Source organism: Podarcis gaigeae (assembly GCF_964106915.1).
Source record: "Podarcis gaigeae genome assembly, chromosome: 1".
NCBI lineage: Eukaryota > Metazoa > Chordata > Lepidosauria > Squamata > Lacertidae > Podarcis > Podarcis gaigeae.
The window spans coordinates 77,181,909-77,206,917 of record NC_139678.1 but is presented as its reverse complement, the minus strand read 5'-3'; the positions used below and the strand labels follow the sequence as shown (position 1 = coordinate 77,206,917).

At 43.9% G+C, this 25,009-nt stretch overlaps 1 protein-coding gene and 1 long non-coding RNA gene across 11 annotated transcripts in view; one reads left to right on the top strand and one right to left on the bottom strand.

Moving 5' to 3' along the window:
- Window positions 1-25,009, top strand: part of CD151 (CD151 molecule (Raph blood group)) — a 42,142-nt gene that overhangs the window by 2,345 nt on the left and 14,788 nt on the right. For 6 of the 10 annotated variants that reach the window (XR_014555202.1, XR_014555203.1, XR_014555205.1 and 3 more), the window contains exons 2-4: window positions 18,855-18,967; window positions 19,622-19,813; window positions 23,446-23,520. Coding sequence is in view for 6 of the 10 variants with exons in the window: in XM_083698505.1 (XP_083554631.1) it covers window positions 18,884-18,967; window positions 19,622-19,813; window positions 23,446-23,520 (351 nt within the window). In the remaining 4 variants the exon portion in view is untranslated. Of the gene's footprint in view, window positions 1-13,501; window positions 13,562-18,854; window positions 18,968-19,621; window positions 19,814-23,445; window positions 23,521-25,009 lie in introns of all 10 variants that reach the window. The other 4 variants (XR_014555204.1, XM_083698508.1, XM_083698504.1 and 1 more) reach the window with 2 other exon arrangements.
- Window positions 3,652-10,720, bottom strand: LOC310825450. The gene is made up of 2 exons (XR_014555325.1): window positions 9,582-10,720; window positions 3,652-3,972 (listed from the first exon to the last, which is right to left on the bottom strand). It is a non-coding gene; the product is annotated as an uncharacterized lncRNA (long non-coding RNA).

Sequence of the window (25,009 nt, the reverse complement as noted above, 5' to 3'; positions counted from 1 at the left end):
TTGGGGAATCTGCAACCCTTCAGATGTTGGGCTCCCAACTTCCATCTGCCCCAACTGATGCCTGAGAATGATGGACATTATAATCCAACAGTGTCTGGCGAGTGACCTCCCCTGATACAGGCCTTTGAGAACCCCCTTTGGGCTGCAGAAGCCGCTAATGCTGTTTCCTTTTATTTTTGCAGACACACCCTTCCTCCTCAGTAATAGGAAGACATTATAGTAAAAGGAGCTTTTTCTTGAAGTGCTGCATTACACCACAGTGCCAGGCTAGCTAGGGCATCCAAGAAGCTGCACCTCTTAATTATCTAATGGATTGTACAATCTTGCACGGTCTGGGGTGGGGCAGGGCATATGCTTCTTGCGATTGTATTATTTGTTTCGATCCTCAGTTGACTGAGGAGGGTATGTGTTTATCTGCGTGTTTGTATGTGTGTGCAGGCCATGATGGAGGAAAGGAGAGGGTTGTGGCCTAGCAGGGAAAGGGGCAAATGGTGTGGCTCAGGCAACTGTGAGGGGAAAATGAAAAAAGAAGAGAGGACTGCAAAGGGCAGTTGGACCTGTAGGCAGTTCTGGGCAACTGTATCTAGGATCTTAGAACAAACAAAGGCAAAAAGCTGCAGGCTGCAGTGGAATTTCCTGGCATTGACTGTCAAGGGCTGGAACCGAGCCTTAAAGGAGCAAAGTCCATTTTTTAAACAATGCAGGCCATAAGAAAGTCAAGTTTACCTGAGTTTGGAGTGAAATACTGTAATGAATCAGATTCTGGGTCTTGCATTGGGGCAAGGGTTCTAAGGTGAGAGATGTCTGGAGAGCATGTTAATTTCCGGACCAAAACATACATCTCTTTGTGAAAGAGGTTGTGAAAGAATAACACTGTTTTATTTATTTTTAAAGGTTAGACACATTATCTTGCTTTGGGTGGCACAGGCTTCCTCTGTGAGTTTAGGAGAGCTAGTCTATGTGTAGCCTTGGTGCCATGTAGAGTTAGCTGTGGCCTGAACCTAACTGATTAGTCATTAAGCTACAATCTTTTTCTACAAAGTACGCCCCAACTTATTTCAGAGGAACGTGCTCTTGTGTAAATATGCATAGGATTGCAACTGGTCTAGACCTAACTTGGACCATTCCCCAGGTTGAAATGTGGCTACATAGAGAGCACATTTTCCTAGACTGGGAATGTCTGCACCTTGCTGACCTGGAGGCTTTGTCCCAAGTGGGTGGGCCAACTAAAGGAGTTCATCTCTCATTCTCTGGTCCTCATCCTTTTAGGTTCACTTCTGTAGTCTTCCCATTTTATACCACTCTCAGTTCCTTACCTCTGTGGATTCAGCCTCTTGTGGCAATGGAAGAAAGTGTGTGGAGATTCCAAATACTAACAGGCATATATCTCAAATGTGAAAATTAGCTTACACATACTTTTACTATTGGCTTGTACCCTCCCCTTTATGCCTTTGTTAGTGGCAATTGACAGGCTGAAAGAAAATAAAGGGCATACACTCTTCCCATTTATATATTAAAAATGTCTGGTTGGCTGCAGGTGATTCTGAGTCACTATAGTTGAATGGCGATTTACAGGCTTGACACACATTGTGGCCAGGCTTCTTTAAGCATTTACTTTAGACTGGCTTAGGTGGGAGGGTCTGATTGAAGGCAGGGGTAGCAGGCAGCAAGAGGCTCAAGACTAGAAAGCAAGTATTTACCACAGTGGGGCCCTGAACTTTGCTTGGATTTCAGGATTCGCTATCAGTCATCAAAATTCAAAACCTGCTGTGATGTTGTCAGCCTTTCATTTGCTCACATTAAACTTAGTTAAAAATTAATGGGGTTGTGGGAAATCAATGTAAGTAGGCATGGACTATGTCAGTGGGTTTTAAAAGCAAACAAACTTGGAATAAATTCAGTAGGTTTTCACAAGAAAAAGACTGCCTGCCATGTTAAAATTCTAGCTGCCTTCACTTTGAATATGTAATTGCTTTTGGCAAAGAAAACATGTGTTTAAAAGAAACATAGCTGATTTCCCACCCCCTGCTCTGAAGGTTGTGTAACAGAACGGGATTCTTGATGGAGTAAACACACACCTCGTGCCAGCATTTCTAGCATGCCATTTGCCAAGTTGCATCCTTGGGGTGCTCATAGTGTTAGCAATGGGGAATCACAGGAGCAGGCTCTCACACTTGTCTGTGCAGCAGGGGAAGGGCCATTTTTTATTTATCCATTTAGACGTAAAAATGTCCAAGAACCCAAACTGATTTTTCTTTAAATGACACACGTGTGTGTGTGTGTGTGTGTGTGTGTGTAAGGGAAGTTGGATTCCCTGTGGAATTTGCTATCCCATGCAATCTGTTCCACAACACCTCGCAGCTTAAACCAGCCTTGTTCCATGAAATGTGCTTCCCCCCTCCGCCCATCCTCTCAAAAACCATGTCCTCTGACCCAGGATCATTATTTCCTTTTGTTCCTAAAGGAAACATGCTGCCCTAGGACTGCTGAGTACAGCTCCCACAGAGAGTGCTGGAAGTTGCCCTAAAATAGCATATGGGCCTCCTGCAATGAAAACAAAGCCAGTATTAATTCCAGTTTGAGAGGAGCCACTCCTGCAGGCTGGACTTTGCTACTAGCCACACAGATGGCTAAAGAGAAGCCAGTGTAGCAGAGACAGTTCGACATTGCATGCTGGAAAAAAGGTCCACAGTTCCCAGTGGTAATATGAACCTTAAGCCTATGGCCTACTGCAAGACCCCAAGCCCATCCCCTCAGTCAACATGTGGCAAACCGTCTCTTGGCTACTTGTTCCTGCTTCTTTTCCACCAACACCCACCCCTTACCTTCCCTCCCACCTGCCAGGGCTAGAAAAACAGCTTTTAAAATATGACCTTGAACTCTGATAGAGTGGTACCTTGGAACTCGAATGGCTTGGTTCCCAAACAAATTGGCTTCTGAAAACTGCAAACCCAGAAGTAAGTATTCCGGTTTGTGAGCTTTTTTCGGAAGCCAAACGTCTGACACGGCTTCTGCTTGAGTGCAGGAAGCTCCTGCAGCCGATCGGAAGCCGCACCTTGGTTTGCGAACGGTTTCACAAACCGTGAACTCCTGGACTCCTGGAATGGATTAACGGACTCCTGGAATGGATTAAGTTCGAGAACCAAGGTACCACTGTAATGTATTTTCTTGCTGGATGGAGGACAGAGTGGGTTGTGTGTATCAAAATTGGCCTACTCTGCAAAGATAAGTTTTACACTAAGTGCTCTGCCTGCTTTTGCCTCCGGTCTCACTGCCTGCCACTGGTACTACTACTACTACTACTACTACTACTACTACTACTACTACTTGGAAGGTTGTCCAGAATGGAATGCAGGCCTTGGACTGAGAGAAGTTCCCCACCCCTGTGTTAAGCCAAACCTTGGCTTAGCTCAGCGTGGTGTGGGAGTAAACAGGACCAGGGTGGAGCAGGGTCCGGTTCAAAGACATTGCAAGGAAAATCCATATTCTTACAAGTTCTGTTCATCCAGGAATAAACTGGGTAGGGAAGGTAGAAATCATTCCCCACATATTTCCCCACTTGCAGTGGTGGCTGTTAAGAGTCCCTGCCTTTAAACCTAAATGCCAAGCAGGAAACTTTAATAGGGATGCAGCAGCATTGTGTTGCCTCAGTTTTGTTTTGTTTTCAAAAAACGGGAAAGGAATTGATTCTTTTTCAACTTAGTAACAGAAACCAGGGTAAATTATTCCGCCTGTGACCAATAACTATATCATTACCTTTTGGCACTATAAAGACATATAGGAAAGGGATTGTTATGCATAATTTACCTTTTTCAGCCTGTTTCTTTGATTCTGAGGGAGAGTCAACATAAGTGTATATGATTATACATCACCTTGCAGAACCCAAGCACAATTTATGGAACTGACCACATTGATGGTTAGAGGTGCTGGGTGTCGGATATCAGTCTTACGCATTATGCCCTCTGGTGATTTCTGAAAGAAAATGGAAGATAGTGTTCATCATGTTTGGTTGTATATTGAAACATTTTATTTAAATGAGTCTGCTTTGGTACAAGTTAAGACATTTATTGAAAGTATATTATTGGAAGTAAAAAAAGAATTACCGGTAGGTTGTATCCAATATTTGTCACACTCCATTATTGCCTTTAATTTCAGTGGGTTCTTAACTTAAACCCATTAATTTCAGTGTGCCTGCTTTGAGTATGTCTAACATTTGATGCAGCTGGTTACTCCCAAATACAACTAGTTGTATTTGATTGTACATTCATTCTCAGTGGAGAGCAAAGATCCTTATTCCTCTTATGAGACCCAGTAGATCTAAGAGCAGTCTTATTTTCGTCTTTGTGAAATAAATTCCCCTGTGTTTCGGTTCAAATACAGTTCACCTGTCCCATTTCAGAGACATGGGGGTAGCTGGGAAGTGGAGGAAGAGAAAGATGGCCATGTTCTTTCTCAGTCTCGAAGGCATTTTTTAAGGTGGCAGAGGCTTGAGAGAGGGATAGTTGTGTCACTTATCCCCCATTTGTGTTGCAGAAGACCATGTCCAGTAGGCACCTATGACTTGTGCAATTGCATTCAGTATGATGATGGACATGGTCTGCCCACAAAGTGTGGCATTTTAAACATATAAGGTATTCTGCTTCAAATTACTGGGAAAATGAGGGCAGGATCCTGCACAAGTAAAAAAGAAACAGCTGTATGCTTCTTTTGTGGAGAAAAAGTGATGATATGGAAAAGCCCTAGCTGCCTGCAGTAGTTCCTGCTATGAAACCTCTGTGCATCCAATGTATAGTGTCTGTTCAGTCACTGCACTGCTTTTGTGTTCAATAGATAGATGTCAGCTGAATACAAAGGGAGCAACGCAAGTGCTTCTTTTATGTGAAATTATTTAGAATCCTGCTGCTTAAAACAAGAAAGAAAAGAAATGAAGCCATTTAGTTACATTCACTTTGATAGGCACTGTGTATAAGCATTTTAACAGTGCGGTAAACTGTGTACTGATCCCTTTATGGGAGTGCTTCCACTACCTTTGGGGTGGAGCAGAGGTGGCTAATCAGTCGTCCTCCAGATATTTCTGGACTGACATTCCTATCAAACCTGACCAGCATGGCCCAGTGGTCAGAGGTGATGGGCTTTATAGTTCAGGAACATTCTGAGGGCGACGGGTAAGCCAGCCATGCTGTAGTGTTTTTCAACCAGTGTGCCGTGACACCCTGGGGCGTCTTGAACGATGGTCAGGGGTGCCACAGTCAACACTGGCCTCTGTCCTTCTTTCTTTCCCTCCCTCTTTTGACACCCTCTTGAGGTTCTGCCTTCTAAAGGCTTGCACAGCTGTTTGTTGCACCAGCCCTGCTGCTGCCACTGCTGCCTCCCAAGGTAAGATGCTGGCTTTATGTTCACCTTTGGCCTGTCTCTGTTGGGCCACTGAGGTTGGGGGCATCCTCTGCCCAGGTCCCTGTGGGGCAGCATGAGGAGGCACATCTCTTTGGAGCACGGGGGAGCAGTGGCTGCCCAAGGACAACCAAGGAGACAGGAGAGGAGGCTGAGAGAATATTCCATGAGGGAGGGTGTTCAAAAAAGGGTGAGAGGCTGCCAGCTCTGCAGACAAGGGGTGACATAAGTGGGCTCCTGAGCCCCACAGGGGTGCCGCAGAAAGAAAGTAGTTGGTCAAGGGAGCTGTGGACTCAAAAAGGTTGGAAACCTCTGGTGTGTAGAGGATTTGCTATGGGAACTGGAACTGGGCTAACATTTCCACATTCAAAGAAATGTGCTTTCCACAGTTTTGCTGCAGAGTTCAGGTGCTGCTCTGTGCCTTCCCTCCAGCATTGGCGTATGGCTTGCCAATAAACTGCCTTTTTAAACTGCCCTTGTCTTTTCGTTGATGGGCTGCCCATTGATTTCCCTCTGATGTATACAGAGAGCTCTTCAAAGCAGCTGAGCAACAATTTTGCTGGGTCCTCTCAAAACTATGTGGCGCTGGGAAGGTGGGGAGTATAGAGAGAGGGAAGCACTTGTGCTTTTAGCAACAAGCACTGTTAATTTTGGTTCCCTGGAGGATTAATTTCAGGATCTGGTTTAGTTGGTGGTTGGGGCTGTTGTAGCAACAGCGCGGGGAGGGGAGCTTGACTGAGAACTATCCTCTCACTGGCACTGCTGCATCTTTATTCAGAAGTAAGTCCCACTCATTTTAGTAGTGTTTACACCAAAGTAAGTGTGCATGGAATTACAGCCCTGGTGTTGGACAATGCAGTATACTGCATGCCCCACTCTGTCTCTGAGCAGTCCCCTTCCCTTCCTCTGGAAAGGATAGGAATGAGGCTTCCTATTTATTAATAGTGACAAATGTGCTTGGATTTTAAAATGGAAGGCAGGGAAACTTGTGTAAATCTGTCCACGGCTTGCTGTAAGGAAGGAACAGAAATGTGGCTGAAAAAGTGGTCCCTGGCTCTGCTGCAGGTTAGTGGCACATCCTGGAATTACATTTGCATCCATTTCTGGTCCATTCAGATTATGGTAAATCATTGGTTTCACGGCTGTTGATAATGTGTATTCCTGTTCTTGGTGTGTGCTAAATGTTCCTCTTGTTAAAAAGCAAGGGCTCCCATCTCTGCCAGCGTGGATTGGTGGACTCAGGCAGCTCATTTCCAGCAGGTTCTGCTACATGTATTTAATATATTTATATATGGACTTTCACGGGCGCCAACTTGGGGCCCAGGCCTTGTGGGGCCTCGGAGATCATGCCCGAGTCCTCGCAAGACCTCCCAACGCGACTTCCGGTTTGTACCGGAAGTTGCATCAGAGCCCCCAGGCCCTCCTATAGTTGGCACCTATGTTGCCTTTCCATCATTTGATGTCAAGGAGTGTCTCCACCCCCATTGTTCAACCCAGACACTGAGGTCCAGCGCCAAGGGCCTTCTGGCGGTTCCCTCACTGTGAGAAGTGAAGTTACAGGGTACCAGGCACAGGGCCTTCTCGGTAGTGGCGCCCACCCTGTGGAATACCCTCCCATCAGATGTCAAGGAAATAAACAACTACCTGACGTTTAGAAGACATCTGAAGGCAGCCCTGTTTAGGGAAGTTTAGGGAAGTTTTTAATGACTGATGTTGTAATGTATTTTTAATCTTCTTTTGGAATCTGCCCAGAGTGGCTTGGGAAACAAAGCCAGATGGGTGGGGTATAAATAATACATTATTATTATTAAATTATTAAGGTGGCTCATGTAAAACTATCAAATCATGTTAAAAAGTTGACTTATTTTTTAAAAAATGCATTTAAAAAAGCCAATAGAGCCAAACACACCAAGACTACATCAGAGAAAGGGAGCAATTTAGAGGCAGCAATCTTTAGGAAAATGCCCAAGAGAAATGTTTTGAATATGCTTGCCATATAAATGAGAGTGGAGACGTGCTAACTCTGTTTCTTTGGGAAGTGAATTCCAAAGGTGGGATGTGAAAAGTAAGAAGGCCCTGTTCATGGTCACCAGCCACCTCAACTCTAAAGAGGTGGGAATATGAAAGCTATGTCCTCATAAACTCTAGCAAGGAAAGCTCCATCCCTGTCAATACATTCCTAATCACACAATCAGAATCCTGTGTATTAAGCAATAATTACATGTCTCCCTGTTTTGGTTATGAGTCACTATCTTATTTCTAGAACTCTTGCCTCTTTACTCATCCACCATCAATTTTCTTATGCCCAAGATTTCTCTTCATCAGTGTGCATTTTTCTTAGGTGACCGTTTATCAGTGAATCTCCTCCCTTTATCATCTGTTTCCTTCCATTTGCCAGTATCTTCAAGAAGTATTTATAGACTAATCTTTTGCTCAGGCCTAAGTTGTGTGACTCATTTCCTCAGTTTTTCTCTTAAGCAGCCAATTCTGTGACAAAATAAAGGGCACTAATGATTATGCACTTAAAACAGACAGGAGGGATTTGTGGACAACTTCTGCTCTCAAGCTGACTATTTTAGAAGAGACATCACACAAGGAGAGCAGAAGTTGTCCACAAATCCCTCCTGTCTGTTCTAAGTGCATAATCATTAGTGCTCTTTATTTTGTCACAGAATTTACTTTGCTTCTAGGGAAAAGTTGAAGGCTTCATTCCCTGGGGCAGCCTTTCTCAACCTGTGGGTTCCCAGATGTTGTTGAACTATAACTCCCATCACCCCTAGCTAGCAAGGCCAGAGCTCAGGGATGATGGGAGCTGTAGTCCAACAACATCTGGTGACCCACAGGTTAAGAACCGCTGCACCTGGGGCAAGGGGTAGACGGGGCTGTAGCTCAAAGTGGGCAGGGCCAGAGCAAGAGGCCCTCCTCTTCTTTCTCCCCCTCCCCCTCTTCCTCTCACCTCTCTTTCCCTCACTACAGAAAATCTCCTCACTCCATCCCAAGACTTGAGGGAGGGGGAGAAATTACCAATTCATGCAAATGTATATCCTGACTTTCACAGTCATTTTGCATCAGAATGCACAGCAGGTTATTTCAGCTTGTTTTTAACTCTCTTCCTAAAATCGGTGGTCTGATATTTTCTTTCCTCCCTACCCAGCAGCAACACACAGTAGTCCTGCATTAGGGCTTCAGTTGCAAGAAATTAGCTTTCCTTGTGAAAGTGCATGGAGTGAGGCTGGGTTTAGCAAAGTTAGGCCAGATCGAAAAGGGTTGTGTTCCTGAGCATCACTCTTGACACTTCACTGAAAGACACTAGTCCTTTTTTATTGTTCTTCTCATCTCAATAACCGTTGAAGTGGCTCCTGTAAATCAATGGTGCAAAGTACTTTTAGAATGAAAGGAGCTTTATTTAAGATGATGATGTTCTATGCAGTGGTGTTTCCATCAATCACCCCCTCAGAGAGCTGTCTTGGAGGCTGACCTCCCAATATAAACACAACGGAGCCAACTGTCTCTCTTGAGGATTCTATAGCACTCTCTGTAAGATGATATTATTGAATACACAGAGGATCTTCTCTCTCTCTCTCTCCCTCCCCTACACGCGCGCGCACACACACACACACACACACACACACGGTTTATCATTAGCTAAACAGTTCTCTAAAATATGCTTGGTTGAGGCCAGAGATAATTCTCCTTAAACTCTGCAGATTGTGAAATAAAATCCTTTCTACTGACCAAATGCATTTTCCCTTAGCTCTGGGTTTAAAATAGAGATCAGCAACTGGAAGACCCAGGGCCACATCTGTGCAGCTGAGACCAGAGCCATAGCTCAGTGGTAGAGCATACAGAAGGAGCCCTCCATTAAATCCTGGAGAGCTGCTGCCAGTTTCCAGTGCTGAGCCAGAGGAGCCAATGGCCTGTCTTGGTATAAGGCCGCTTCCTATATTTCTAGAAGACAATTGGTGGCAACCACAGCACTCCCAAGAAACAGGATCCAAATTCTCAGAACTAGGCCTCAGCCTAGCCCTAGACCATCTCAGTGACCCAGAAAAGAAATCACATTACAAATATGCCCACATGCCCCATGCTTTGCCCCCTGAACTCACTGGGCTACACATTTAACACATTTAGCTTGTTAACTCCTACCATGCTCATTATACTCCTTCATCAATGTTATTAATGCAGCAAACCTTCCATCAGAGCCAGTCTGTAGGGTGAAGGAAGAGATTTTTGAGCCTTCACAACTGCTCCAGTATCCTGTTCTAACAGTAGCCACTCAGTTGCCTCTGGGAAGCTCAAAGCAGAACCTAAGCGAATGAGCACACTCCCAGTGGTTTCCAGAAATTGATATTCCTTGTGCCTTTGTTTCCATCAGCACCCTTGTTTCCTTAACAGTCATTTCTTTAAGGATTATTAGCTCCAACCCCCCCATCTAGTATTGCTTCAGAAGACAAAAGTGTTGTGTAGTTTTGTGCCACAAGTGTCAGGTTTTGTGCTGTCATCTCTTAGTTGGCATTTTTGTGGGAAGTGACACTAAACCTGGGTTCTGTGGCACAAAACATCATTGTGAGTTTTGATGTGATAACACAATATTTGTTTTTTGGGGTGGGGTGGGGTGGGGAGAGGTTAACTATGAACCTCAACTGGAACACGTCAGTACCAACTAAGATTTATGGAGGCTTTTTGATATTTTGTGATATAAAACACCACACAGCTTTGGCAATACCCATTTTGGGGTATTGTTGTTAACACTCCTATTCCTTCGGGCCACTCAGACCCAGAAAATATACTGAAAATGAATTATAACCCTGCCTTCTTTTCAAATGCTACTCTTGACACCTTTTGGCTTTACACTAAGCTGGTCAACGCTGACGACTAGCCCTGACAAATTGGATCCTATTCCTGGCAATGCTGTGACGGCCATCAGTTATGTAGCATCATGGCAATGGCAGCGCTGTGATGACTGCCTTTAGTGCTGGTTTATAGAATACCTGGGAAATGATTCCCTGGCAATTTCTTTCAACCAAAGCCCTGTAATTTTACTCCAACTACAGACACACTATACCTTTAAAGCACATTTGAAGCACATTTTCTGTCTCAAAGAATTCTGGGCATTGTAGTTTGTTAATAGGTTGCTGGGAATGGTAACTCCATGAGGTGTAAACTTTACAGCCCAGAATTCTTTGAGGGGGGAAATGCATTTTAAAGGTATAGTGTGTACACATGAATGCCTCCTATTGCAATATAGGGATAACAAATGTGAAAAGTTCCTCCTTGCTCAGTGTGTATTTCTCCCAAGCTGGTATAAAATTGGTGGGGCTTGTGTGTGTGTGTGTGTGTGTGTGTGTGTGTGTGTGCGCTTTCCAAACTGTTTAATACTCAGTTAAGCTCTCTAGGAACCATGCATTTTAGGCATTGGAAGCCATATAAAAATCAGGTGGCTTGAGTCTGAGGTTCCTTTCTTTCCCACAAGTGTCTTGATTAATTTAGATGGGTTCAGGTTTGTGCCTGTCAATGGCTGCAGTCTTTCCCCAAATATTTGGTCTTAAACCTGCAGAGAACATATTTGCTCTTCATAGAGCAAATCATGCAGACCTTGTTCAGGCAAACTTCCTAATGTCATCAGGTGCAGTTTGGCAGAGTTTTTAAAAACCAACCAAAAAGTCCAATGGCATCTTAAAGATGAACAGCTTAATTGTGGGATAAAGATTATAATAACCAGGAGTCTTTGGCAACTGTTTGCTTTCTATGGATCTCTCAAGAAATCTCTGTAGAAAACAGGGACAGTAAAGTCTAAGTGAGGGAGAACTCTGGGCAAATCTTACTTTTTTTGGGTGGGAGGGAAATCATGGTCTTCTGATTGAGGGCAGATTTCCATGACCTTTTCCTCCACCTCCCTGTTGGCTCATTCAAATAGTTTACAAAGCCGACATGGGTTAAAAGGCAAGCCCTAATAATGTTTGCAAGAGTTAGTCTTGCATTTGAGAGCAAGGAAGAGTGGTTTGTGGCTTTTGTTTGTTGGTAAGTGTGCAGGCTTATTTTTAAACATCCCTGCATATTAGTCCATGAGTAGAGCTGCTATCAGCTTTGTTTTTAACTCTGTGGAGATACTGAAGGGTTTTAGAACCACATGTCTATTGTCTTTGCAAACAGTTATTTTTGTCTGTTGTTATCTGATGTAGACACTTTCTTAGTCATACAGAATTTGCAGAGTGCTCATCATAAATATATGACCTTTTGCATGCTTCAAGACTTGACTAACAGTTACCTAACATTTTTATTAAGGATTTTTAAATGTTACTATTCAAAAGAAGTCCAGAGACCAGGGTAAACACATTTTTTAGAATTGTTATTTATTATTGTGGCTTGTTACTATGTTTTTTTTTTTTTTTTGAGATCATGGGTGCTGTACAGAGAATGATTAAATTGGTTAGTTTGTTGTTTTAACCATTTTTGTTGGGGTTTGATGTTTTTGAAATTGTTGTTTTAAAGTTGTGTTAAATTATGCTTGAGCTGCCTATAAGGTAAGGTAAGTTAAGAATATGATGAATAGATGAATAAATATTTTGTTTAACATTCTGTTGACTTACTTGTCCTGCTATCTTTTTTAAAAACACCCTCCAATAAAGCTGTATACTGGAATGCATTAGGCATATCTTGCAATAAATATTTCTCCTTAGGGTTGCCATATGCCTGGAATTTCCTGGACATACCTGGAATACTGCAGTTGGAAGCAGTGTCCGGGTGGAAATTGGCAAAATGCCTGGGAAAATCTGGATGTATGGCAACCCTAAGTAGAAATATTTATTGCAAGATATGCCTAATGTATTCCAAAATAGCTCAACAACTTTTGTGTCTAATTTTTTTTGAAATATGGCCACCTTATTTCTCCTTCAACCATAGTTTTAAGCCTTTGGTCAGGTTCACACACAACGTGAAACCTTTTTGGGCACAGAAACACATTTGAAATTGAAGAAATTGCTGTTGGCATCACAAAATACCCATTTCACAGAGGAAAAAATGGTGATGCTTTCCCTCAAAAAGAAAACCAGACAAAACATTGACCCCCTTGCCAAAAACAAATATAACACAGACTGAATGTGCAGGCAGCCTCTCCCCCCCCCCCCGAAAAAGAGCTTTCACTTTTTGGGTTGGTAATGTTCAGTTTGTGCTATTTTTGTTGACTTATGTTTCCGTTGAAATGTAAGGATTGCTTGTCCTTTGTTTCCTAAGGTCCTGTTTAGTGTTTAGATCTAAACCCAGGATAGGTTAAAGCAGAAATAGCTTCAGGACCTACTTTCTTTGTTCCTGTACAGGTTGAGACAAGTGTATCTGGCAACATGTGTGTGACTCAATAGATGTATATAGTCTGTAATTATATGTTTGTGTGAGCAAATGGCTTTGCAGAGCATATGCATGCTTGACATTACTTGGGGAGGAGCCCCCAAAGTAGGTGTAATGTATGTGACTGGAGAGTTAGAGCAGTTGAGAGAGAGCTGGGCCCTACCCTTGTAACAGGCTTTGTGTATGTGGCTTGGAAAATCACTTTATCTCACTTGCCCATGCCTAATGTTCATTGTGAGTTACAAAGATGCTTAAAAACACATGTGTGTGCAAATGTGCTGTATAAATGGGTGGACAAAAGGTAGATTGGAATCAAGTGGTAGATCTTGTGGGATAACCAGCCTCTTAGAACCAACATGCTCCAGTCTGATTAGCACATGAAGGGTTAATACCATAGAGTGAGCTGTCCTGCCAGGCTTAGCTAGATCAATTCTCCCCTCCCCCCCCACCTTGAGAGGAAGCTAATCAAACCTGTTGTTCCCCTTCAGTCTACCTGAGAAGCTCAGCATGAGCTGTTTGCTCCAAGCCATTCTTCTATTCCTATACCAATAATTTATACTTTCACCACTATAACCAGGCTAAGTTTTACTGCCTGTGTTTTCTGGCTGATATATGGAAAAGCACATGAACTTGACCTTTGAAGAGTTTCTAAATCCTACTTTAACTTACCAAACACAATCTTTTTCTATGCTAGGGGAAGAAGGGAGCTTTGGGAGGAACGTAGAAGGGCATCTCACTCCCTTTCTGATTCCTTTTCCTTGCTTAGCTGGTGAATGAGGACCCCAAAAGACTTACATGCCTGCTTTCATTAGCAGAAAAGCTGATGGTGAGCATGAGGAACTGCGGTAATTTCCTTCTCTGTGTATGCATTTGTAAGTAACAAGATGACATTGCCTGCAGGATCTTTGTAGTCTTGCTAATAAAGAACATCTTGAGATGTGTATAAACAGCTCCAGAGAATTCTGCATGTTACGCTTTGCATGGTCTTGTGCAGCCAATAACTCATTATGGTGAATGAGAACAGAATGTCTTAGAATGAAACACAGGCTGTGTAGAAAGAGGGGTGGAACCAAAGAGCACCCCAAATCTAAACACTGCCTAAGTTCGGTGGAGTTTCATTGGCCTCTGCTTGTCTGGGCACACTAGTGAGGTTTCGTAGCGGTAGGTTGATGTGTGGGCATCTATGTCTTGGCATGCGGTTGGGTTTGCTGGCCTTGTGATCTCTTTCAACTCTGTGATTCCTTTTTCCTGCAAGCCTGAAGTTGCAGGCAGAAAATTTATTAAAATATTTATATACTGCTGTATCAGAAAAATGTTTGCAACAATATAAAAACATAAAACCAAACAATAAAATCATATCATGTTAATAACAAGTTAAAAGCAAAAGGAAATGAAAAATGGATTGTGCAGAGGCTCACACAGAAAATTCTGCTTTCTACTCATGGGTCAACCACCATCTTAAGTGAGAGCACTTCTGTTTTTCAGACTGGGCATAAGTTTGATTTGAGGATGAACCACCTTAACCTTTGAAGAGGGAGAGGTGCAGTTTCTCCTAATAGTAGTTCAATTCTAATTTCCTTTCTCTGTAAGCAAAACAGCTCACTAGGCCTAGATTTGAAAGTTGCCAGTTGCAACCATGTCCCTCTTTTTTACAGCCCTCCTTAAGATATAGCGGCATTCCTTTCCTATGGCTGCTAGAGGAGAATATTATTATATTAGGCATCCATTTCGTATAACTACAAGTGAAGTGCAAATTGTGTGTTAAGTTAATAGGTTCATTGCCATGTTTCAGTTGATCTAACCAAGCTGTTGCGCCGAGACACTCTTGTTGCAAAGTTGACTTTGGTAGCGCCCCTTTATGCCTAGCTGGTGACTTGTCACATAACCAGTGTGCCAGTGCTCATCCCATTTTTTTCTTCAGCTTTACACTTCGTGTTTGAAGTCAGATTTGTGTGCACAGGGAAGCAATGCTTTGTGAATTAAGGTGCGGCAGGGATGGGGCGGGGCTAGGCTTGATTGAAAGGGGAAATAATGCCTTGGGTGGTTTTAAACTTGCAATCTCCTGTGTTCAGACTGTGGCAATGTGCCTAAAGCTAAAGGGATCTTTGCCGCCTTTCTTCTGATAAGCGGGGACTTGCAGTGGTTTCCTGAACTTTGCCCTTGATTGGATCAACACTATGAGTGCAGTGAAGGATTTTGTGTGCTCTGCAAATGTAGGCTAGTACATTTCTATTGAGTGCAAATAAGAGCACACCCTCAAAACCCCACCTTTCCAACTCCCCTTGTTTTAAAGAGAAATTTCTAGCCCCTACCATTGTGAAAATGTATAGACAGTCATGGTTGAATCAAAGAAGTTCGAGGGGTGGGACTGCGCAAGTTTTCCAATTAGTGGGGTGAGGTTTTTTTGTTTTTGCTTTTTGGTGTGTGTTTTTTTGCAAAAGCAGAATAAGCAATATGATCACTTGCTGGATTTGCCTAATTCACATAGGTCACAGAACCCAGATTTCCTTGGAATGGAATGCAGCATACTGGAACACAAAATTCTGGGGTTGGAATTTTAGTGCAGCATATACAGCTCTGGCGCTAGATAGTCTGTTCCTGTGAGTTGTGTTGACTTTGCATTTCCAGAGCACTGTAGAAAAGACTGATTCGTTCTTCTTGATGGAAATGAAAAGAATATGCTAGCAGTGAAGTGGGATGGTCTGTATAGCTTGTTTAATTTCCAGTAGTACTTTCCTTGGGTTGCTGATTTAAATGCAAGAACAGCCTCATTGTTCAATGGGATGCTATTCCTGGCCAGGGCCAGTGGAGACAGCAATGATTGTTCTATGACTCACTGGCCATCCGTCCTCCATAAATCATCATGCTTCATAAACCTTCTGCTGTTCTCTGACTACAGCACTAAAATCGATGGGAGAGCCCTCTTTTAGCACCTCTTCACAATCTTGTTTGCTTTACTAGCAGTGCTATGCAACTCGTAGAAGATGGGGATGGGACTAACAAGATCCCATGTAGCTTTAAGAGCTTCGTGGAAAAACATGTGGCCAATAGACCAGTTCAATGAGCATTAATCAGAACCCAAAAACTTCAAATTGTGTTTATTATGTACACACAGAAGTCTAGTCAAGCTACCCATATATTTTAAGCATGTTGGATCAGAGTCATGCATAGCTAAATGCTGTTCCTCACTGGGAGAGAAAATATGAGAACATGGTTAATGTGCAGTTGAGTGCAGCTTTAAAATGGAAATATAATACTTTGAAGCAGCTGGTAGGCATTTACTTTTGGGTGTCTTGTTCCATAGTTAACATGATGCTTCCAGCTTCTTCCAGCTGTGACATGTCCATACAAGGGTTGAAAGAACTGATTCATGCACTATGATGGTACATCTCATCATAGATGTGGCCTCTGCTGCACTGATCTGGAATCAGCCCAGCAAACTGCAATCCTTACCAGCATTCTGCAGGGGAGAGGAGAGGTAGACTCTCATTCAGAAAAAGGGCAACCAAAAGGATCCAAGGAGATGAAACAACTGCCCTGTGCAGAAAGGTTGCAGCGCCTGGAACCTTTTGCTTAATAGAAAACTTCTATCAGGGCTGAACCCGCAGCCATTTCTCCTGCTAACCACAAGAAGAGCCACAGGCCTATCTAGCCTAACATTATGTTTCTCAACAGTAGCCAACTAGATGCCAATTGAAAGTGTAGAAACAGGACACTCACCACCATAGCAGTCTCCCTCTTGTGTTCCCAGAAGCTGGTTTTCAGAGATTTACTGTCTCTGGTACTGGATGTAATATACAGGCATCACTACTTGCAGCCATTGATAGTCTTATCCTCAGTGAATTTATCTAATCCCCTTCGAAGGCCATCCAAGTTGGTGACCATCAAATGTGTGTTGATCTGTCCTAAATCCATCACCATTCAGCTTCACTGAATGACCCTGGGTTTCTAGCATTGTGAGCGGAAATTTAGCATCCTTCTGGGACTGGGACGTGCATTTATCCAAACTGTATGAAGGTAATGGAAGTCATCCTTGCACTGCGTATGTACCTTCAGGGAGTAGAGGGCAATTTGATCATAATTGTATCCATGAAGAGTTGGGTTTGTGACAGGTTTGTAGACCGGATGGCAACTTGCCTGCTGAGATGAAGGTTATAGGTGCCACCCATAGTTTAGATAGCCTGTTAGATTGTGCAGAGGAGGAAGTCAGTGTTTGTGTGAGCAGGTATGCACCAGTGAGAAGGAGAACTGTAATTGTGCAGAACTGGAGGGTAACATTGAAGACCACAACCTCTGAGGTGGTGGCTTTCTCTGAAATGCCACCCTGTTCCATGTGCAGGGTGAGTTGGTTAAGTGAAACTGAGCTGTCTCTATGTGTAGATGAGATGGTTACACAGGGAGAAAGATTAAGGTGTTTGGGGCATTGGGGAATGTTTTGGGATAAGCTGGGCCTGTACCACTGAGAGGAGATCCTCTGCTTGAACCAGAATGGAACCAGATGCCTGGTGCTTAACATCAGAAAGGTTGCAGAGCATTTCTTTAACAAACCCTTGGGGAGGGGGGAAGCCCACGGAAATGGGAAGGTGTCCATTTCAGGATGAATCATCCCTACAGGGTGAGGATGAACATGTTTCTGATCATCCAAACAGAGGTGGGGTAGAGCTGGACCATGAGCAAGCAGCAGAACATGAAAGCCAGTCAAAGTGCCAGACAGGGAAAACTGTAGTTTCTAGGATCCTGGTTTTTTTTTTTTTGGGAGGGGGGGGGATCATGACAGCAAAGCCAGTTTATTTTTGTAGCACGTATGTCTGTTTCAATTGTTGATATTATCTGTTCTATCTATAGATAAACAAAAGGATTTGTTTTTTGTCCTGGGGACAGTAAATCTCTCATCTTATACAAGCAGTATATCCCGAGCAGGGGGGGGGGCAGTGGATGAGAGTGGGATCTTTGAGGACCAATGGATGCCTCTGAAGCTCCTTTTTATGTTTTGGCAGAGCTGTGCGGTAATTTCTCATGAAGACTGGGCTGTCAGGAAGCCAAGGAAGGAGCCTTGTTGTTCTCTCCCTTTTACTATCTTGGATGTATGCTGTCATCTCTCAGCCTCTCCCCTTCGCTTGTGAACCCTGTTTGCTGCCAGCTATGCTGTCACATATCCTAAGAGAAAAAGAATAAAACTTTCCTTGCATAATTAGGTAAAGGGGACAGACTGAGATGGCTCAGACATGGAAATATTCCCATTCTGGGAATCTCCTCCTGCCCCCAGTGTCATGTACCAGTTCCTGAGGAGGTGACATAGCTTCTGAATCATGTGAGAGAGGAAAAAAGGGAAAACCTCTCTGCACCAAACACTTAACTGCACATGAAATCCAGGAGTGGGCTGCTGTTTCTAGCTCCACATCATTAGGGGAACCTGAGCAAGATGATTTCTCATATGCCTGTGCTCTGGGTTTTTGTGGTTTTCCAGCACAATCCAAGGTGCTAGTGAAAGCTTATAACAGGGATGGGGGGCCTGTGGCTCTCTGGATGTCTCTGGACTCCCATCAGCCCCGTCCAGCATGGCCAGTTGTCAGGGTTGAGGGGAGTTGTAGTCCAACAACATCAGGAAGACAACAGGTTTCCCCATTTCTGGCTTATGAAATTTTGGATAGCCTGAACCTAGTCTGCCTTGAAGAAGATTTTTGGCTATATGACCACATACCTGCTAGCATCACCAGGGGGCCATAGATTGGTGAAGATGTGCCCTGGCACATAGTGATCTTAACTCCAGCGGTGATAGTAGGGAAAGGGCTGTAGCTGAGTGGTAAAGCATCTGTTTTGCATGCAGAAGGTTCCTCCAGGGTCAGTCCCTGGAGACCCACTTCTGGTCAGTGTAGACAACAGATCGACCAATGGTCTGACTGGGTACAAAGCAGCTTCCATTGACCGGTCCAGGAACTGACAGTGTGGGCTTTCAGTATTACCAGCCATGTTTTTCCCCTTATGTTTTTCTTAAGTTACATCTTGGCAATGCCTGTTAAGAGTGGTGGTTGAATACAGAAGAAAGCCGGTTGACAGTTGCAGATTGGGTGTCAAAGGGGGAAAGGGTTTTCTAACAGAAATCTTCCCTTTTCTTGAAGCTTTTCCACAGTCCTGCTAAATTGCGACAATGCGTGACTACTCTGAAAACAAGGAAACATGTGGGACCATCTGTCTCAAATATCTCCTCTTCATCTTCAACTTCTTTTTCTGGGTAAGGAACCAGCTTTAGCAATTTTGCTGATTTGTACTGTGAATTTGGGAGTATCCTGGAGCAATGGGGCGATTAGGATGACTTTTTATGCTCTTCTGCATGATTTAAAGAGAACAGCCAGTCTGCTCCAAAATTAGCAGATAGTTGGAGCTTAGCTTCTAGCTGCTTCTTTATTTCACAAAAAGCACAGCCACATTGAGGTGAGTGCTAGGTTAGAACTTCTCCCTGATAGCTTTCTGAAGATGGGGTGTTGATGGCATAGCCATAGGGGAACATTCCACTGTGTTATCCCCAGATAGCCTTCTGAAGAGGTAAGTTCCAGGTGGAGCTGTGATGGCAGTGGGCATCTGGACCCTGGCTGAAAAGAGCGATTACATAGGCCTTTCTTTATTCTACTCTTCCCATAGCTTCTGTAAAAAGTGACCATTAGAAATCTTCAAAGCAGTGTGATAGGCAAGGATAAGAGTGAAAAGGTGCTTCACTTGAACTTAGATCCTCATTGAGATCAGCAGGAGCCCCTCTGCCAAGGGACCCTGAATCAGACCTTGGTGAACCACCATTGATGAGGCAATAGGTGGTTCTGCTAGATAATGGTGCCTCATGTTTTCTCTACCCCAGCTGCATTTAACTCATTATCTTCCTTTCTCTCTTAAGCTGGCAGGTGGAGCTGTGATGGCAGTGGGCATCTGGACCCTGGCTGAAAAGAGCGATTACATAAGCCTCCTGCAGTCCAATACGTACATGGCAACAGCCTACATCCTGGTGGTGGCAGGCGTTGTGGTCATGATCACCGGCATCTTGGGCTGCTGTGCTACATTCAGGGAGCAGCGGAGCCTCCTGAGAGTGGTGAGTATTCTTTGAGCAAGTGGGAAGACCTCAGTGTAGGCAGGGATCGACACGGAGAGCCACGCTAAATTGTAGCAGGGAAGTAGGGGTTAAGACAGAAAGAGAGAAATGTTTGGGTGGGGAGACCCACCACTAATTCCGGCCTTGCGAAGCTACTGCCAATCAGTGTCTGCAATACTGAACTAGATGGACCAGTGAATATAACCCCTGTTGTATCAGGCCAGTGGTCCATCGAGCCCAGCATCCCAGCCAGATGCCTCTGGGAAGCCCACAAGCGGGACCTAAGCTCAAGAGCATTCTGCCTACCTGCAGTTTCCAGCAACTAGTGTTCAGAGGCATAGCTAGACTTGTGTAAGGCATCTTCCTGGGTTCCTGTGAGATCCTTCATATGCTCCTCTTTCTGACATCAATAGGAATAGTTGTGTTGCAGAAAGTGTGTCAGAGTATAATGTGAAAAGTAGGCTTGCTCCAACTAAATGTGTTGGTGGGGCTTGGAAATGGACGCGTTCTCTGCCAATGCAGCCATGAAAAAGGAAGGTGTGAGGCGGAGGCCTCTTTCGCAGGGACACCACACAGTAAGGACAAAGAAAGCGCTATGATATTTCTGAAGTGGTATTTCTCATGGCTTGTGATGATACTGGAGCTGACATGGCCTGTAGACCATACCAATCCCTCTTGGCAGGCACACAATGGCCCAGTGTGCGGAAGACTTCTCCCTTTTTGTTTCTGTCTTTCCAAGCCAGCAATTACAGATGAAAAATTTGGTACAGTCCTTTTTTGTTGTTTTGCCACAGAAAACTAATGATTGTCTCTTGGGAACAAAAGAGCCTTTTGTTGCCATTCTCCCCTCCCCTGAGTGGCTGGTTGTGACAGATCTATTGTCGCCTGTCTCTTGGCCTCCGGTTTAGTTAAGCAGCATGCACAACAAACACTTTGTGGCCAGCCAGGCAGAGTTGGCTCAAAGGCTTCTGCCAATCCTGAGCTTAAGCCCATATCCCAGCCTTCGTCAGCCAGGCGCCTTCCCTCCAGCTGCGTTGGACTACAACTCCCATCAGCCCCAGCTACCACCATGGGAGCTGTAGTCCAACCCAGCTGGAGGGAAGGCACCAGATTGGCAAGGGCTGCCATACCCCAAGCATGTTTTCACAAGTCTAGAGGGCCACTTTGCACCAGGTAACCCCAGTTTCTTTCAATGTCGTAATCTTGATGCTCAGTACAGAATGTCATATGTAAGAATAGTCTTTGTGGATCATCATGATGAATGAAAGTTTGAGAAGTGATGTGTCGGTTGTGTTATTTTATAGCCATAATGATTGAAAGCTAGAAGATATTCCTTTATAATGATGATTGTATGTAGATGGCCCACTGAATTAGAAAGTGTGGGGTCTTTCTCTCTCCTCCCCCACCCCTCCAACTCAGATCATATGACTTCCATAAACTTTATTTTGGAGGTACTCCAGTAGATGATTCACAGAGGATATTTAACTGATCTTCCTTCCCAGTTGTGGAGTATCATCCCCTCCCTGCCCCAAAGGCAGCTCTCTTTGACTAATAGGAACTCTGATGGATTCTGTCCTCCTGCTCCAACCTCACCTCTTAAAGAAGAAATGTGCTTCTATATATATTAGATGTCTTATAGCTGTGCTGTTTTAAATCTGGACTTTTCTATCAGCCCTGATCGTTCTGCCATTGAAGAAATATAGATATATCTCCTCAGTGGTGTGGTTGTGGGAGGAGGAGTGTACTTTCAAAGAGGACAATGTTAGAACACAAGCACTGGAAATTACAACTTTCCAGCTCCTTAGTTGATTGTTTCCTCTTTCCTTAATGTACAAGCTGGACAAAGGGATGATGTCAGTAGCTCTGACTAACCTGTCTCCAAAAAGAAAGCAAGAAAGCGGTCCCTTGGGTTAAGGTGTGTTTCTGTTCAATTTCAGTCTCCCATTTTGGTTAGCCAGAGCGCTGCTAGGTTACTCATTCTCATGGTATGAAAGGGATACCTTGTCCAAGCATGCAGTTGGTCTGAGGCTTCAGCAACACTTTGTGGGGTGAGTGAATGGCTGATGCGGTGTGCTCACAGACTGAAGACTGCCTGGCAGAGAAACCCTTCTAACTTTTACTGTTCAGTTAAATAACATTTATGCTATGACCTTCACTAGTGTGTATTTCCAGGGCAGCTAGCAAAGGAAGTAAATAAGAAAATTAAATCCCTCAGATGAAAGATTGAAAGGCAGTTATTAAGGAGCCTAAAAACACACACATGCTGGTCTTTAAAAAAACTTTTCAAGAGCAGCATAGAACTTCATAGGTTTTCCAACGGTTGGAAACACTCTGTGAGATAGGGCACCACAACTGAGAAGATCCTTGCCTAGCCACTACCCACTTTAACTCCAATGGCAGGGGAGTTGCAGGATGGCCTTTGGGTGTCCTAAGTCAGGGTTTGCCTGCACGGTGCTGCAGAAGTCTCCCCTGGGACTCGCAGGGATCCTGCTGGCTGCTGAAATGGGCTTGTAAAAAGCAGTCTATTATAACCAGTAGAATAGGTTGTGGTGTATGTAGCACCCATGTCACTAAAACTGCAATACCAAAAAACACATTATCAGTAATTGTGTGTGGCTAAGTACCATAATGGTGGTGGCTGATACTTGTATACAAAGAGTTTCCATGCAGATTTCAGATTTCTCCCATTATATTACTTCTAATTCTGTTGCTGACGGTACATGTACAACTCAGACTGTCATAAGCTTAGTGATGTAATGTGTCATGAGTTCTGAACGATCCAAGCCTTGCTCAAGTTCTGGGTTGGTTGTTAGCAGAAAGGTCCGCTTTAGGGGTCTCTGAGCAATTTGGGCAGGAAAACCCTTCTGTGTTGCACCCTGTCCCTGGTTTTATTCTTTGACGGTTCAGTCCAAAGTTCCGGAAGCTGCCCCTGTGCTGCTGCAGGCATCTTGCTGACTCTTGCCCACATGGGAGAGCCCTCCCTGCAAGAAGCCCAGCTATTCTGAAACCCTCCCTGCCCTCACCAAGGAAGCATTCCACTGCCCCCTAACAAGCTTGTGATGAGCTCCTAATGATGTTGCTTTGGAGGGCTTGCATTTCAAGACAAGTGGCGTTGGCAGGAGAGAAGTAGGAACCACAGCTGTGAAAACTGTCCAGGGACGAACCAAGGCTCAGTCACTCGTGCTTTGCATGCAGGAATATTTGAGGCTCAGTCCCTAGTATTTCCAGTTAAAAGCATTGCAGGTAGCAGGACTACGAAAGACGGCTGTGGAGATCCATTGCATATCTGAGTAGACCATGCTAGGCTGGGTGGACTTGAGTCAGCGAAACACAGCTTCATGCGTTAACTACACTGGTTTTTGTTGCTGAATCTACTGAACTCAACATGTCATCTCTAGCTGTGCCACTGGATCCCAGCAAGTTACTTTCCCCATTCCGTGCTGCCCATTCTCTGGGCTTTCAAGCATTGGCACCCACCTCTGCTTGTTTTGCCAGTCTATGTTTCTTATGGGGGAAGTGGAATCGATTTGTTAGCTTTGAGCATTTCCTCAAAGATTTGCATAGGGAACCTTTCACTGGTGGTGACATTATGCTCTGGTCTATTCTAACACGTCATTTTGCTTTTTTTGCAGTATTTTATATTGCTGCTGTGCATCTTCCTGCTTGAGGTAATTGCTGGAATCCTGGCCTATATCTACTACCAGCAGGTAAGCAGCCACTAATAACTAGCAAAGAGCCCCTCAGTTTGACAGACTGTATTTTCCAGGTTCTCACACCATTGCCTTTCACCTCTCACAAGTGTCCTGGTGTTTGTCATAAAAAAGCATGCACATGTTTGTTTGTTTGTTACACTTATATACCACCTTCTCCTTCAAGGGGGTGTACGAAGTTCTCCCCATTTTATCCTCACTACAACCCAGTGAGCTTCATGGCTGAGTGGGGATCTGAACTCTTCATCGCTATGTCACACTGGTTTTCCTTTCGCCCTGCACAGCCCCACCCGTCATTCTGCTGTGGTTTCCCTTCATACTCCCATGCCCAATCCCAGCCAGCCCTATAGTGACAGCAGTGGCAACATCACAGGTGAAAGAAGCCTGCTGCGGGCAGAGGCACTTCGGTTCCCTATGAACATGTCTGTTGCAGAGATGAGTGATGCCCCATACCAAGGCCACTGTAGCCAATAAACCGATACCCTGAACTGATGGGGTGAGGGTGGGTGTACAAGAGATATTTAAGTGTCCTAGAATAGCAGGCCCGTATTGTGTAACTGCTGAGAGTTCAATTTAAAGGTGTGTTATGAGCCCATCTCGTCCTACCTTTTTTCTCTCCCAGTACCTTCCTCTGGTGTATAAAAAAAACTTACTTTCATTTCAAATCTTATTTGCATGCATTCGTATACAACATTGGCCCAAGAAGAGCCAGTTTTGTGGTGCAGCAATGTATTTCTTTATTTGATTCCATTTATGAATCACTTCCCATAAAATATGTTGAAGCCATTTCACAGTGAAAAACGTTGTCAACAAAAATAATTCTATGTGTAAAAAAAACATTTCGTGGGTCTACTCTGAGTATGTCTCTGTACGATATCACCCAGTGATTTATATCAGTTTGATTTTTTAAAAAATTTAAAAAAACTACCACTGCCACCCGAAATGGTATTTGCCTATGAATTGTGTATGAGTTTGCCAATTTAATACTGCATGAAATAGATCAGCATTGAGTTGATCCAGAAAAAGTGTCTTGATGTGTGAAAATACCCTCTAACAAAGCATCTGGCTAGCTGCTGCACCTGTGCTTGGAATACAAATTTCCCTTTGCATTGCCTCTTTCTCTTTTCCCTTGTCACATTAGTATGAAATGGACTAACAGTCTGATTGCTTTTGCTGAAGATTCCCCCTCACTTACTAGCAAAAAGCTGTTGTTACTGTAGCACCTTCCTATTGTATAAAAAAGTTTGACTAAACTCAGAAAAGCTCAGTGGGGAAAATAAGAGGTCTACATGCACCAACTTCCTCAGGATCATCCATATTTTGTTTAAACGATTCTGATGTCAGCATTCAGCTACAAGTATACAGATCTGGTGGCCTAAAGGCAATGGGAAGATAGGTGTGTGACAGAACACCGTAACTCAGGTCTTCACACATATCCTTTTATAAAACAGATGTGTGCATTTCAACAAAGCTTGATCTCCTGGCT